General features: G+C 26.5%; 1 protein-coding gene across 1 annotated transcript in view; it reads right to left on the bottom strand.

The window, feature by feature from the left end:
- LOC100209230 (sodium/potassium-transporting ATPase subunit alpha-like) overlaps positions 1 to 17,500 on the bottom strand; it is a 62,503-nt gene that overhangs the window by 24,575 nt on the left and 20,428 nt on the right. The window contains exons 5-9 of the mRNA XM_065793729.1: positions 17,063 to 17,449; positions 16,677 to 16,984; positions 8,599 to 8,915; positions 7,187 to 7,378; positions 6,910 to 7,083 (exon numbers count right to left, since the gene is read on the bottom strand). Coding sequence (XP_065649801.1) covers positions 6,910 to 7,083; positions 7,187 to 7,378; positions 8,599 to 8,915; positions 16,677 to 16,984; positions 17,063 to 17,449 — 1,378 coding nt within the window. The remainder of the gene's footprint in view (positions 1 to 6,909; positions 7,084 to 7,186; positions 7,379 to 8,598; positions 8,916 to 16,676; positions 16,985 to 17,062; positions 17,450 to 17,500) is intronic.

Genomic DNA, 17,500 nt, shown 5'->3' with positions numbered 1-17,500 from the left:
CAAATTGCCCATAATTCCAGCCTATCGAAAAATATTGGGGTATTGAAAAAAGATAATTGCGTAAAACAGGCATGACTATTAATTCAGTACAAGAATTGCTAAGGCATGGTCAACCAAAAACAAAAAAATAACAATAAAAGTTGTGCAGAAATTAATGTGCACCATCCCCAGTAACATACAATTATTTTTTAGAAATAAAGAAAAATTTTAAAACTAAAGGTATTTTTATTTATTTTTATTTTTTGACTTTTTAACTTTAAATAAAAACTAAAGAAATTTGTTAAAAACAGTTATTTTAAATATTTTTGAAAAGATTTTCCTTTCTCATTTGATTTTATGGTAAACAGCAACAAAAATTTACAGGAATTTTTAATCAAAAAGGTTCTCTCGGTTCTGTTTATATATAATAATGAATCCTTTAATATTCCAAATAAAGCCTTAATTATTCGCATAAAGCCTTAGTTATTCAAAAAAAAACTTAACTATTCAAATGAAGCTAAATTTATCAAAAATAGTTAAAATACTTAACTCTAGTGCATATGGTAATTCTGATTAATTTTAGTTTATTTTCATTTGCAATTATGGACTCATTAGTATCTAATGCCATTAAAGCCAACCATTTGCCTAATATTAACACATACAAGGAAAAGCTTCCTAGCAATCTTAAAATATTAAACAAAACGTTTCTTGTTATAAACAAGAATCTTCTCTCTTTAAGAAATTACAAAATGGAAGTTTTCATTCCAGTGCAAAAAGAAAATGAAGGCTATATTGCTTTAAAGTAAGAGTTTAAACACGTTTTTTTGTTTTAGTTTGTTTACAAAATATTATTTCTTGTATCTATATCTAATATATTTATGCATCTATCTATCTGTATATGTTATATATACAGATTGATAGATGCACCAATATATAGATACATATATATATATATATATATATATATATATATATATATATATATATATATATATATATATATATATATATATATATATATATATATATATATATATATATATATATATATATACAGATTGATATATATGCGTATATATATATATATATTTTAGGTCAATAGAAACTGGAAACTATCTTTACAGTACTGCTACCCAATTGATTAACTCATCAGATGAAACACATGAGATTCTTTTACTCCTTACTTTGCTTGAGTTATTTGAGAAAGCAACGTTTTACTCAGCCATATCCAATGATTTTGAGTCCGATAAAATCTTAAAAATTTTCTTTACTCTCTAGTGTTTTCTTGACATGTGTTTCATTTGAGATTTCTGATTAATTTTTTAAATATAAAGATATAAATATTTCTGATCTTATAAAAAAAGAAGCCTATACTAATTGTTGAAACAATAAATTTGCTTCTTTTCTTTGTTTAATTGGATTGTCTATAGTATTAAATGAGCAGATTCGGTCTTTATATCCTGAATTGGGCCTTAAGAAATATAAAAAGTTAATTAATGTAAGTATTTTTCCATAAGATAATCATAAAGCAAATAAAGACATTTTGAACATTTTATGGTGTAACACTGATTGTTCTTCTATTTCCAAAGATAAACCAATGTAACCTAATAAAAAATGGTCACCTAATCATTTTGTCATTCTGTTATTGAAAAAAGAGAAGTTTTATGTCTAAAGAAGAATTTCAAAAGTGATTTAGAAAAAGGATCATGTTCAGTTTTATCAAGTGTTCTGTCACAATCTCTTGGTACTACAATAGTTTTTAATTTAAATTGTCAACCTCCGAAAAATTTATTAAAAAAAAAAAAAACCATTAGCTCAATCTCAAATAAAATTTTGCAAAGATAATGAAATTAAAATCACAGGTTCAAATGTTAATGTTACTCCTAATCCAATCTTGCGTACTTGTATTCTTTGTACATCAGATCAGTCTTCAAACCTTCCTTTTTATGATATTTTTACTTACTATGAGCAAAACATTTAAATGCTGGCAAAGATGATTCTTTATTGTTGAGTTAGCAAATTATTTATCATCTTTTGTTTTTTCCTGTTTCCGGTGACAAAAAAAACTGATCATTTTTACATAAATGGCTACTCAAATATTTGTGGTTAGCTTATTCACAGATTAAAGATGGAGCATACCGTTTTCCAGGTACACTGTTTAGTAGTAATATTTCAAACAATACATCAATAATCAACTTAATTCAAAAACCTTTCACAATATGGGGTAATGCAATGTGTTTATACAGATCACAATGATAGTTGTTGATTTCACCAAATGTCTATGCATTGTCTTAATATGTTGCAATCTAGATCTAATTCAAAACAATACCTTATTGAAGTTGACATTAGTATAGTATAAGAAATAAACTTATTCTAAGTAATCGAAATAATATAATTCCAATTATAAAAACAATTATTTTTCTTGGTTGGAATGACATTGCTTTTTTCAAGTCACTGTGATAACAGTAAATATCAATATAGGTAAGAACTATAATATTGATACATCGCCCAAAGCTTTATGTTTTTTAAATCTTATGACAAATTTTTCCTTTATTGTAAGTTTAGTTTTAACAAAACAAATAATGGACTACTTTTATGCCATCACTGTTGTCCTACAAACTAAAACATTGGATATACCACGACAGTGTAATGGAATTAAGTGTTAAAAACACAAAATATGGATCTATAAAAAAAATGTTGATGCCTATCATACTGACTGGTACTTAATTGTTATTGATCTAGCTAAGACTCTTGATGTTTGAGAAACCAAGGTTGTGTGGCAGACAAATATATAAAGATAATTATCCCTCAAACACTATTTCAGATTATTATAAACATTTCATTACATCTCTTCTTCTAGATTATTTAACCAATGAATTAGAATATATGTTTAATGATGGTAAAGTGATTATTTACAAAGGTTTATCTGGTATTCATGCAGCTGTTGTAAAAAAAAAAAAAAATAAAGAAATTTGTGATAGATTTTTTTGAGTTTCTACATTTTTATATAACAGGTATGCCTCATCCTACATTGATTTATGCGGATTTAGATTTGGGGAAAACATTTTGGAACAGTCAACCTGTTGTCCCATTAACTGTTACAGATACTTTACTATTGATATAAGGGGTTTTCAAAATTTTAGGGAAGGTTTTTTGATAATGGGAATAATACTTATTTCTACATTTAATTGTGAGTGTAGCATTTCTGTTATATGCAAGCTAAAAACTTATACACAAAGCTGCAGAGTCAAGATTCTATTCTTTAGCTTTGTTGTCTATTCATCAAGTAATAGTTCCTAATATTAAAAGGATTTTAAATACATTTTTTTGTTTCAGGGAAATAACACTTAAAATTTTTACCTAATTTATTATTGTGTAATAGTTACTTTTTTGATTATTGACTTGACTATACTATTATTATTATTATTATTATTATTATTATTATTATATATATGTATATATATATTTTTATTATTATTATTAAATAATAATAAAAAAAAATAATCCAGAAATAGAGAGCTAACCTAAGTTAACAAGACTAATACTTTACATCAACTGCCTATCAAGAAAAGGAAAGAATCCAGAAATGGAGGGCTAACCTAAGGCAACATGACAATTACAGATGAAGTGCTAAGTCCTATGGCTTACCTTCTTGTTGCTGCACTTCGTTAAGTGAGTTAGACAAGTATTAAATGTCTAACTTATGAACAGAAAAGCCAAGGCAAAATTTGCTATTAATTTATTTTAGATAAGTAATTAAAAACAAAAAGTACTCTCGCATGATTAATACAATGTCTCCTACATTTATCAGAAAGTTTTATTACCCACCCCAAGTTTAATAAAACTTATAACAAGTAAAAATTAATGAACAGGGAGTGTTAATTGATTTTAACTTATTATCAACAAAAAAGTTCAAAATTAAAAAAGAAATCAATGTAAACCAGCCTCAAAAATTAAAAAGAATTTTATTATCAGTCGGTGATGAGAATCAAGTTGTTTTATTTGTGTTCTGTAAAAAATTCCCATCCACCCTTTTATTAATACCCTACTTATTAGATCTTGACTAAAATTTCCACCTCTGTTTTTATTCCCCTTCACCCCCCCCCCCCCTTCATCTACTTTTGTATTAAGCACGCAAAAGTTAAAATTAGACAGACTTTTTGACTTGCTGGTTGAGCATAATTACGGTTATCCGTTTACCCCACTCCCCAGGTTGGATAGGGTTACATTAAAAAATAGCCATCACCCATAAAAAATCCTGCATCTGCTCCTGACTGCTCCCATCTAATGTATAATTGGATCTTTTTGTTATAAAGATTTACAGTTCAGCAATAGAACAAGAAGATTAAAATCTGCATTAGTTGTCAGAGAGTAAATTTTTAGGCTTAAGATGAAATATTAAAAGTTTGCTAATTGATGATTCAAAGACTGATTAGACAATAGTTGGAGTAATCTCCAAAATTTTTAAAATTGGAACAGATGTTATTTTCTAGCAGGAAGGAAAACAAGACTCAGTTAACCATTTGATAAATAGTTTAGAGCAATGAAGAACTTGTGGAGAACACTTTTAAAAGATATGTTGTCCAGACTATAGACTGGTGAAATTCAAGTGAGAAATAATTTTAGCAATGGAAGCATGAGTAATTTGGATGCCTGATATTGGATTACCCTTTATGATGATGCAAGTGTAATAAATAAGAGTGTGGCCATTGGATCTAGTGAATGATTTAATGTTTTGTCTTTTTTTTGAATGCATCAATACATTCTATATATATAATTTCCAAAATAGCATCATTAGGATTTATCAAGTTAATGGAAAAAAAACAAACATTTTTATGTTTTTTTTTTCCATTAACTTAGTAAAGTCACAATCAAAAGCAAAACTTGTTATAAAGTCGCAATCAAAAGCAAAATTCTTATGACTGTAACTCTTCTTTCAGCACATCAAGTAGATTTGTGCAAAAAACTTTAATACAAAAAAAGTGGAACAAACCTGGTGGACAAACCTGGTGCTACTTTAAAAATTGCAACAACAATAACTAGTGATGTAAACAAACAGCATTTGTATAGAGTTTTATTTATTCCTGGTCAGCGAGTTTCCTTGTGTTTTTTAAAAGAAATCTACTTGGACCATAGACCAGTATGACACCATCAAAGTGCAAACTAATTTGATTTTCAGAGTTAAAATGCAACAATAAAAATTGATACTAACTCGACTATCAAGAAAATTTCCAAAATAGTCAATTTAAAAAACACAACAGAATACAGATTATCTTATCCATTTGTTTGTGATAAGCTATGCAAGTTCATAATTCCAATAGATATTGATGCAAATTAAATAGCAATAGTATTCTAACTGAAAATAACATATTTTGAAATATTACCCTAAAATTTAAGTTATACTAACTTTTTTTTGCCTTATCATTATTAAAAGACATGGTTATCATCCTTATTTTGCAATGAAAATAAAGGTATGTTTTGGTGTTTAATGTATTTTTAGATCTTCACTTTAAAAGTTTTTTAAAACCGTCTTCAATTAATACAACTGCATGTTAGTATACAATTTATAAATAAATGTTTGAAAAACAGCTTTTTGGCGACTGTGCATAGAGGCAACCGATCACTTATCATAAGCAGCAAAAGTTTTTATGACATACCCCCTCATTTTGGGGGGTCTATTTGGATGGTCATGGTCATAACTTTCAATATTTTTTTACAAAATTTAAAATTAGATGATAAATTTAAATTTAGTTTAAGATAGTAAAATTGAAAATTTTACTACATCAGTGCCCTTACATTTGGGAGCAGGATACAAGTGTTTTAGGACTTTTTTTGTTCCCAGGCCTCTGCCATCCCAAATTTATGCAAGACCTCCTCATTTGGCATAGGTATGAACATACTTAAGTTTGGACTTTGCACAATGTGTGACAGTGTCTAATCTGAAACAAACAAAAAAAAAGCTGGCAAAAAAAAAACTGCCGCCCATGTATATGTATATTAGGGTTATGACTTTTTTTCAACCTCATGCTCCTGTACTGTAGTTTGATGAACATTCACCTAAAAAGCATGAAATGAACTATTATTCGGATATCTTTTGAAAAAAGTTCACCCTGCCTTTGAAAAATCGAATTTATGTCAAAATTGATTTTTCAAAGGCAGGGTGAACTTTTTCCAAAAGATATGCAAATAATAGCTCATTTCGTACAGACGCATGGGGGTACTCAGACAGTACAGACGCATGGGGTTGAAAAAAGTCATAACCCTAATGTGTGTGTGTGTATATATATATATATATATATATATATATATATATATATATATATATATATATATATATATATATATATATATATATATATATATATCATCGGGGATAGTGCAAATTTGCGTAACTGTAATTAGCATATTTGGATATTAATAATTTTAACAACAAATATCTATTGTTGACATTACAAAAAACATGAATAATACTCTTTATACTAAAATGAAACCAAAATCTGTTGAAATAAAAAAAATTTCAAATTTTAAACTTTTCCAGTAAAAAAAATGTACTGTAGATACGCGGTATTATCCAATGTTAGTTACAAGGTTTTGCACTATCCCCGACGATATATATATTATATATACATACATATATAATTAATAAAAGTACACTATTCATTACCATTCACACAAACATATAATAACATAACATATAAATATATATATTTACATATATAATTAATGAAATTGTATGTATATATATATATATATATATATATATATATATATATATATATATAAATATATATATATATATATATATATATATATATTTATATATACAATTAATGAAATTGTCATTAATTATATATGTATATTTATATATATACATATATAATTAATGAAATTGTTATTAATTATATATGTATATACATATACATCACCTACTTCCACTCACTACACATGCTTTTGCCTGATTTGTTTGGACTTGTTCAATTGGTACATTTAACCTTTGTGCTATGTCTTCAATAGTCTCAGTTCCTTCAGATATAATTCCAACACTTCTAGCAATAGCTTTTGCTGTTATAGGATGGTCACCGGTTACCATGATGACTTTGATACCTATATTAGAGATTGAATCATGGGATACAACATTATTAAACTTAAAGTAAGTTTAAACTTAATTTAATTTAAACAAAAAAACCTACAAATTTATATTACTTACCAGCACTCCTACATCTACTAACGGCATCTGGCACAGAAGGTCTGGGGGGATCTAACATACTCATCAATCCCACAAAACAATATTTATCAAGTTGAAAATTAGTTTCCTCAGAATCAAATGCAAAACCATCATGATATTGATCTTGAGGAAGATAGCAATGACAAAAACCTAATACACGCTCACCAAAACCACCTAAAAATATTAAAAGATCTATCTACCTATTTATCTATATATCTATATATCTATATCTATATATATATATATGTATGTATATATATATATATATATATATATATATATATATATATATATATATATATATATATATATATATATATATATGTACATACATACATACAAAATATAATTTATTGTATATACAAACACTTGATTGTAAATGTAGAAAATGTATTTGCAAGTAAAACTGAGAAAATCAACTTCGGACAAGTTGCCTAAAAATCACTATGTCCTAATTAATTTGCTTTTTTTATTTTTTATTGCATTCTCCAGTCTTCAACAAATGCTAAAAATGCAGTCAAAAACTGCTACAACAAAAGTTTCCAGAAAGTCAAAAGTGCAAACAATGTTGAAAACATTAAAAGCAGTTTTTCATGAACGATAACATGAACTCCAAAGTATACCTGAAAGATTATTTAACGAAATGACTAATATCTATAATATGAAAGCATGATAATGCCTTGCTTTTGGCCTGATCTTATTTAATATCAACAAAAATGGCAACAGCTGCATAAGAGCAAAGTTGCAGCAGACAATCAATTTTTGTTGAATAAAACTTTTTATCACAATATTTTATGACAACTGTTCTTTAAAATTTTATTTAAGATGTCTGCACTAAACAAAGAAAAATTCTATTGTTTTACAAGATAAATTTGTTTTAAAACAATAAAAAATTCATCAAAATTAATTAGGTGGCTCAAAAATCCTATTATTTTTATTATTTAATATCTTTGATATCTCCTTGTTTGTTTAAAAAAAATTTAACAACTTTATAACGAACATATTAAATCATAAAATAATAAAAAATAAAATCATAAAATAATAAAAAATAAAATCATAAAATAATAAAAAATAAAATCATAAAATAATAAAAAATAAAATCATAAAATAATAAAAAATAAAATCATAAAATAATAAAAAATAAAATCATAAAATAATAAAAAATAAAATCATAAAATAATAAAAAATAAAATCATAAAATAATAAAAAATAAAATCATAAAATAATAAAAAATAAAATCATAAAATAATAAAAAATAAAATCATAAAATAATAAAAAATAAAATCATAAAATAATAAAAAATAAAATCATAAAATAATAAAAAATAAAATCATAAAATAATAAAAAATAAAATCATAAAATAATAAAAAATAAAATTGAAAGCATTAACATACCGAGAGTGGCATAAGCTTTGTTAAATGTTTCAATAAATTCTTCATCGATTGGTTGTACCTTTCCATCAATTAAAGCATATGCACATCTTTCCAAGATTCTTTCAGGTGCACCTTTCATAACAGCAATATATATTGATGCATCAGGAGAAGAATTTATATTTTCTAACTCATGAACAGACACCTGAAACTTAGTAGCTGAGTTGAAAGGAACCTCTGCAAGTTTTTTATTTTTTGAGCGCATGCTCATAACGCCTCCAACAGTATTTTCAATAAACTTTAAAATGGCTACTTCTGATGCATCACCTGTACAATCTTTTCTACAGATACAAATATATTTAAGTTAAATGACAAATTTATGGCAAAACAATTAAACTTGCTTGTACATAAAAAAGTATAAACATAAGTTGGTACATAAAAAGGTTTTGTAGGTATCCTGAAGATTATTTTAAATCTTCTATTATTATTGTTTTTATGTTTTTTTAATTTTTTAAAATTTTCTGAAAATACTCAAACTTAAATAACACATATAAAACTGTCACATTCAAGATTGTTTTGAAATATTTTTGAACTTAATTATAATAATAATAATTATATTTAATAGTATTTAATTATAATAAGTTTAATAATAATTTTAAATTTTAAAACTTTTAGCATCAGTCAGCATTCAGTCAGCATTTCAGTTCAGCATCAGTCTTGTAAACTTTTATATAAATATATGATAATCACAATTAATTTGCCATTGTTAACGTGAAAGGGAGAAAGTTGAAAACAAAGAGATATATTGTCAATTACCTGGTTTATACTTGAATTAATACTTTAATAGAATTTAACAATAACGTTCACTAATCTTTTTGGAAATCATTAAACCTAGACTATTGTAAAAATATTAGTCTCACTTAATGAATTACTTAAGCATGCTAATAAATTCTTGGTCTAATACAACATGAGTAATTAATTTTTTGTTCTTAACATCTAACAAAACTTAAAAAATATTGGTTGCTATAATTCAGTAGCTTGGACACCAAATCCTGGTTATCCTACAAATATCTTGAGCTCATTTCTAATAAATAATTTAAAATAAATGACAAATCTCTTTAGGGAATAAAAAAGTCAATCAGGTCATACTGATAAAATAAAAGTACACTGTATACTTGCATACATTTTAAATACATTTTTAAAACTATAAACATCTAAATCAAGTATAAAGTAATTAGAAAACATGGTATATAGATATATAAGTTAGCGATATATAAGATATATTATTATAGTAGATATACATTACGCATATACAGTGTATTAGATATTGGAAAGATAATATCATTTTTCTTATTTTTTCCTGCACATTTAATCTAATTTTCATATGATTTCACCAAAGAAGTAGGGTGATGATGGATAAAGGATAAAAAATTAAAAGAGGAAATGGAATAAAAAGATAAAATATAAAAAATATGAGGAATAGGATTAAAAAGTAATGCACAAGGATGATATAACTCTTTATCACATAAATATAACAATAATGCTCCAAAATAAATGATTGAAAAATGCTACTATTGTTTTATTTGATTTCTCTACATTCTCTACTCGACATTCTATACATTCTCTACATTACATTCTCTACTCAACATTCTATACATTCTCTACATTACATTCTCTACTCGACATTCTATACATTCTCTACATTACATTCTCTACTCGACATTCTATAAATTCTCTACATTACATTCTCTACTCGACATTCTATACATTCTCTATATTACGTTCTCTACTCGACATTCTATACATTTTCTACATTACATTCTCTACTTCGACATTCTATACATTCTCTACATTACATTCTCTACTCGACATTCTATGCATTCTCTACATTACATTCTCTACTCGACATTCTATACATTCTCTACTCGACATTCTATGCATTCTCTACATTACATTCTCTACTCGACATTCTATACATTCTCTACATTACATTCTCTACTCTACATTCTATACATTCTCTACATTACATTCTCTACTCTACATTCTATACATTCTCTACATTACATTCTCTACTCGACATTCTATACATTCTCTACATTACATTCTCTACTCTACATTCTATACATTCTCTACATTACATTCTCTACTCGACATTCTATACATTCTCTACATTACATTCTCTACTTGACATTCTATACATTCTCTACATTACATTCTCTACTCTACATTCTATACATTCTCTACATTACATTCTCTACTCGACATTCTATACATTCTATACATTACATTCTATACATTCTCTACATTACATTCTCTACTCGACATTCTATACATTCTCTATATTACATTCTCTACTCGACATTCTATACATTCTCTACATTACATTCTCTACTCGACATTTTATACATTCTCTACATTACAAAACCAAATTTTTTTAACATATAATAATATATTATCAACATATATATTAAAAGATGCCTTTATAAAAATCTTTCAAATAAATTTGTTCTAGAATCACAACAAACCTTGCTTTTCTTGTATTGCCCAAAACAATATATATGCATACTCAATTATGGGCACCCACAGGACTTTTTGATGTTTCAGATAGGACATTTTCACGCATTGTGCAAACTTCAAACTTAAGTATGTTCATACCTATGTCAAGAGGAGGTCTTGCAAAAAATTGGAATGGTGGAAGCCTGGGAACAAAACAGCCCTAAAATGTTTGCTCCCCGCCCAAACGCGAGGGCACTTATGAAGTAAAATTTTTAACATTACTATCTTAAACTAAATTTAAATTCATCAACAGATTTTCGATTTTGTAGAAACATATTGTAAGAAAAATATTGTAGAAAAATATTGTAAATAACAAAAGTTATTACCAGGCAAATTTTTTGACACCCCCAAAATGAGGGGGTTATAAATTTTGCATGGTCATAACTTTGATAATTTACAATATTTTTGCATGAAATTTAAAATCTGTTGATAAATTAAAATTTGGTTTAAAATAGTAAAGTTGAAAATTTTACTACATTAGTGCCTTGATGTTTGGGCAGGGGGAAAGTGTTTTAAGGCTTTTTTTGTTCCCAGGCCTCCAGCATCCCAATTTTTTACAAGGCCTTTTTTTTGCCATAGGTATGAAAATACCTAGATTTGGAGTTTTCACAATGTGTGAAAGTGTCCTATCTGAAACATCAAAAAATTCTGCGGGCGCTCATAAGTTGCAAAAGTTATTATTCCTTGTTCTATCAACCAAAACTTCCTTGTGGTATGGTAGTAGTTGTTGAAAAAAAAATGCAATTTAATAAAAATAGAAGATCAAACTTGACAGCTAGAACAGATTCGACTTCATTTCCAATGTTAAATTTATTTTATATTGAACTGTTAAATTTTGTTTATACTTTAATTAATCAGGGCTCAATAGAAAAACAGCCTAATTTATTTTACTAATATATCAGGCATTATCTGTATAAAGATTTTATATTGAATAAGTAGTGTTTTTTGATCTTGTCTAAAAGAGAAAAAACATCATAAAAGTAAAAAGGAAGATAATTAAATCAGGAGGAAGTAAATGGCAAACAAAATAAAGATAAGCCATTTTTTCTGATGCCAACTTTGAAATGAATTTATGGTTTTCATAAGAGGTCAGTAGTGAATGATAATTCAAGAAGATGTAAAGTAGAGGACTCAGTGAGAGTTTTGCCATTCATCAAAATATGAACGACAATACTGTAATAATTATTTTTAAAAATGTAAAAATATGCTTCAAAGACTAGACCGAGCTGTTAAGCCCAAGTGAAATAAGGAAAAAATTAGGAACAGAGAAAGGATAAAAAAAATAAAATTAAAAAGATATTTTGAACAGATGTTTAGGGCAAAACAAAGATATTAATGTAAAGCGTATATCAAAAAAAAAATAATGATAGTTTAGACATCACACATGTAATAGAAATTATAAACTCAGACTCATAATGGAAAATTATAACCAACGCGTAAGGTATAAAAAAATACAAAGATAAAATATTAAGTTTACCGCAATATGCTCAGAGCAGGAATTGAACCTGGAACTCACGGATTATCAGGCTGACACTCTAACCAATTAAGCTATAGATGTTCATGTAGATACAAGATAATAAACATTAAAAATATAATAAAATCAACAACAAAATTAAATGACAATTAAATAAAATAGTGTACAAATAAAGTAAAGACAATGTACTGAAATATGTATATATATACACATATACATGTATACACATATACACACATACATACCCATACACATACAAATACACACACACACACACATATATATATATATACACACACATATATACATATATATATATATATATATATATATATATATATATATATATATATATATATATATATATATATATATATATATATATATGCACACATATATATATACACACACATATATATATATATACACACATATATATATACATATATATACACACACACACACACACACATATATATATACACACACACACACACACACATATATATACACACACACACACACACATATATATATACATATACACACACACACACACATATATATATATATATACACACACACATATATATATACACACATATATATATATACATATAGACACACACACACACACACACATATATATATATATATACACACACACACACATATATATACACACATATATATATATATATACATATAGACACACACACACATATATATACATATATACATACACAAATATGAACATATACATACCTATATACGTACATACACACATGTATATATGCATATATATATATATATATATATATATATATATATATATATATATATATATATAAATATAAACAAACATAAATATGAATATATATAAAAATATATATACATACACATATAAAAACCAACTAGGGAAAGTAGAAAGATAATAAAAATATTGACGTTGTAAGATCCTATTGAAATTAAGTAGTGGACTAATGTAAGTGAAACTTCATCCTCAGGGCCACAATATATTCACCAATGATGTTTCGAAAAACCTGATAAAAATGGCTAGCATCGCTCATTAGGGATGCATCCTTGCTATCTTTATTAGATACTGTAGTCTACATCATATCAGTCATTATTGCGATAAAACAGACCTCACTACAGAAAAGCCAATCACCCACACCTCTACCAAAATTAGGCAACACCAATAATTTTTAGAAAAATTGGAGATATAGAGACAAACATGCACAGAAAGTATATCCAATTAATCTAACAATAATAAACAGTAATATATAGTGTAAAAAAATTTTTATTAGTGTAAATACACATTAAGATATAAATAGTAAAAAGATAAGTATCTTACCATATTTGATAAGTTAATAAAAAATTTATTTTAAGAAGTGGACAGCTTATTATCGTATCTGACAGATGTGAAACTGAAAACAAAACTCCAATCAAGAAATATAAGATCTTAATTGAAGACATAGCAGTGCTAACAATAACAAAGTGACTTAGCAACATCAAACGAATAAAAATACTTGCAATACTATTGGCTAAAAACATGCTCTAGGGAAATTTATAGTTCAACAGTTAATAATAGAACTATAATCTTACAAAAATAATCAAAAAATTCAATAGTGGTATAGGATAAATTATATGTGGTAAAACTAATAAAAGGATTATAAGATAATAACAGTATTATAACATAATATTGTTATATAATAACAGTATAGTTTATAAACATGATAACATAATAATGGTATTGGGTAGAGCCTAAAATATAGTCTAAACGTAAATAAATATCATATAATATATAAAAAAAATAGTAAAATAGATATGGATGTGTGACTAACGCAAAGGTAATGACATATTAAAAATAAACAGAATAGTAATATATTCAAACATCAAATAACTAAAATTTATAAAAAAAATGGTCTAAACTTCATATGTATGCATTATCCATGGGCCGAATGTATTAAAATATCTTTAATCGATGCTGTATTGAAATAGGTAGGTATCAATGGAAATATTTCTGCTAAATAGGGGTCATCTCTAATAATATGCCAATGCTTCACAACAATGTGATTGATATCTTTTCCTATACCATAATGAGTCACTATTGGTAATATATCTACATCTATATTTGTAGAGGGTTTATTTTATATATGTATGATGAGCCATAAAGTAGAGGGCTCACTGAGAGTTTTGCCATTCATCAAAATAAGAACTGTAATAATAACAATAAAATAATTACTGTAATAGTTACTCTACTTACAATACTGTAATAGTTAGAAGCAGTAAAAACTTTTAAAACATGAATTTTGTTAAAACTCAAGACTTTTAACAAAACTCAGTAAACTGAGTTTTATTATAACTGAGTTAAAACTAGGGTTAAAACTTATTAGCCAATGCAGCTGCTTCTGCACTTCTTCTGTAACAAAATTGTCACAATTGAGTCCACATTCAAGTTTTCTGATTAAGCAATCAAAAAGTAATGACTTTTTATGAAGGGTTTTTATAAAGTAAACAGGTGTGTAATCAGCAGCCATTTCGGAGGTAAAATTATTAGGAAGATTATTAATGTAAACGAGAAACATTACAGGACTAAATTTGTACTACAGAGGTTACTGAAAGAAAAAGAGTGTTTTTAAACAAGGATAACTTTAATACTGTGATTAACAACTCATTCAATAAATTTAAAAATATTTCCAGATCATAAAGAGTTAATGGTTATAAACAGCATGTCATTCTATGTAAAAAGTTTAGGACATATGCCTAGAGCAATAGAACTTGCATCATTGTTTTGGCCTAATGTATAGTAGAACGTTTTGTTATCACATTTTAAAAATCACAGTAGAGCAGGAGGATCAAAGATTTAGTCAACGTTTTAGTTTTTTCAAAACCTTTTTTAGATTTTCTAAAAATCTCTAGAACTTTTAAGATGATTTAGTAATCTGAATGCAAATGATTCCACACATGTGTGTGGTTTAAATAAATTTCTATAATACCATTTTCTTTTTTAAATAGGAAAAAGTTAAAGCTATTTTAAATATAATTTTACAACCAGATGCTTTTCCTGACAACCTGTTATCCAAATCAGAATTCCAGCTATTTTGTTAAGTCTATAAAAGAAAAGTCTTATCTCTTGGGTTGATAATTTTGCATTAAATAGTACTGAGTATTTTTTATTAAATTATCAAATTGATAAATTTGATACTTTAACAAAAATTGATTTTTTTAACTTTGCAATTGTTTCATAGACAACAACCTCTTCTTGCTCTTCTTCTGCGGAACATCTTTGTATTTAAACAACCATTAGTGTTCATGAACCTAGTAGAGACTATTTTTACTAATAAAATACTATATTTCACATTTTTTGCATTTCTTACCCAGTCTTAACAACATTAGCATATTGATATACCATCTCATCAGTATATTGATATATCTTTATCAACATTATAAATTTCAAATATCAGCAATCAGTAACTTTTGACATAAATAATAGTTTATCAAGCAAAATCCTTTAGTAACAAAATATTTTAGTTCATCAATCTTTTCCACACCATACTTTTTCCTCACACTATACATTTTTGGGAAGTGATTTTTCTTTTAATAATTTTTTTAAACAAAAAATTAAACAAATCAGAAAAATTTTAAAAAATTTAGCTAGCTTGTAATTAACTATATTTTGAAAACAGAGCAAAAAAAAACAACAAATATAACATATAATATAACAAAAAAGTCAAAGTTCCTATTGTAAAAGCAAATAAAACAAGGTATTTTAAATGTTTTGAAAAAAAAAAGTGTATTTATAATGCATTATAGTGCATTTAGCATGCATTATTACATTTTTCTATTAGTATTTTGCTAGACAATCAAATTTATTAGCCACACAGCAATCAAAAATAGTCAAAGTTAATGAAAACAACTCAGATTCAACACACTTAACAAATATGTGTAAATAGATGCATGAATGAATTTATTTATATATGCATGCATTCACACATATATGCAAATATATATGCAAATACACAAATACACAGAAAATAGACTCAAACTTTTAAAAAATATTTATAATAACCTCATTATTGGAACATTTTCTTGACCACTTTTAAAATCAGCTCTACTACATAATGCACCAATTCTTGCAAGTGCCTGCCATGTTGGTGAGTTTTGTTGCTCATTAAAGGGAGACTGATTTTCTGTTGTATTTATTTCAACAGCATGCAAATCAAACCAGACATGCGCCACTGTCATTCGGTTTTGTGTTAATGTCCCAGTTTTATCTGAACAAATAACTGAAGTACTTCCAAGTGTTTCAACAGCTTGTAAGTTTTTAACTAAACAATTTTTTTTAGCCATTTTTTTTGCTGTTAAAGTTAGACAAACCTAAAAACACAAACAAGAATGATAAAGATTTATGTTTATTCTTAATTGAGGCACTTTCTAGAAAAGAGGGTCACTTACAGTAACAGTAGGAAGTAGACCCTCTGGCACATTTGATACGATTATCCCAACAACGTAGATAACAGACTGTAACCAATTATAACCGAGACTCATGCAAACAATAAAAAAAATTAATCCAACAGATGTGGGGACAAAAGCAATAATATGAACAAAATGTTCAATCTCAGCAGCAATTGGTGTTTTTCCAGCTTCCAATCCTGATGCAAGATTTGCTATGCGACCCATAACTGTTTTCATGCCAATTTTAACAACAATCCCAACTCCATCACCTTCAACCACATTAGTAGAAAAAAAACCAAGATTTTTTGTCTCAATTGGATTGTCAGAGGTACATTCAATATTTCGTGACTGAGGCTCTGATTCCCCAGTTAATGAAGAGTTGTCGACCTGTAGTATAATTGCATTTATTAACTATCTTCTCACTTTTGTAAATTCATG

This window comes from Hydra vulgaris, chromosome 03 (assembly GCF_038396675.1).
Source record: "Hydra vulgaris chromosome 03, alternate assembly HydraT2T_AEP".
Lineage (NCBI taxonomy): Eukaryota > Metazoa > Cnidaria > Hydrozoa > Anthoathecata > Hydridae > Hydra > Hydra vulgaris.
The sequence above is the reverse complement of the archived record's forward strand: the minus strand, read 5'-3'. Positions and strand labels throughout refer to the sequence as shown.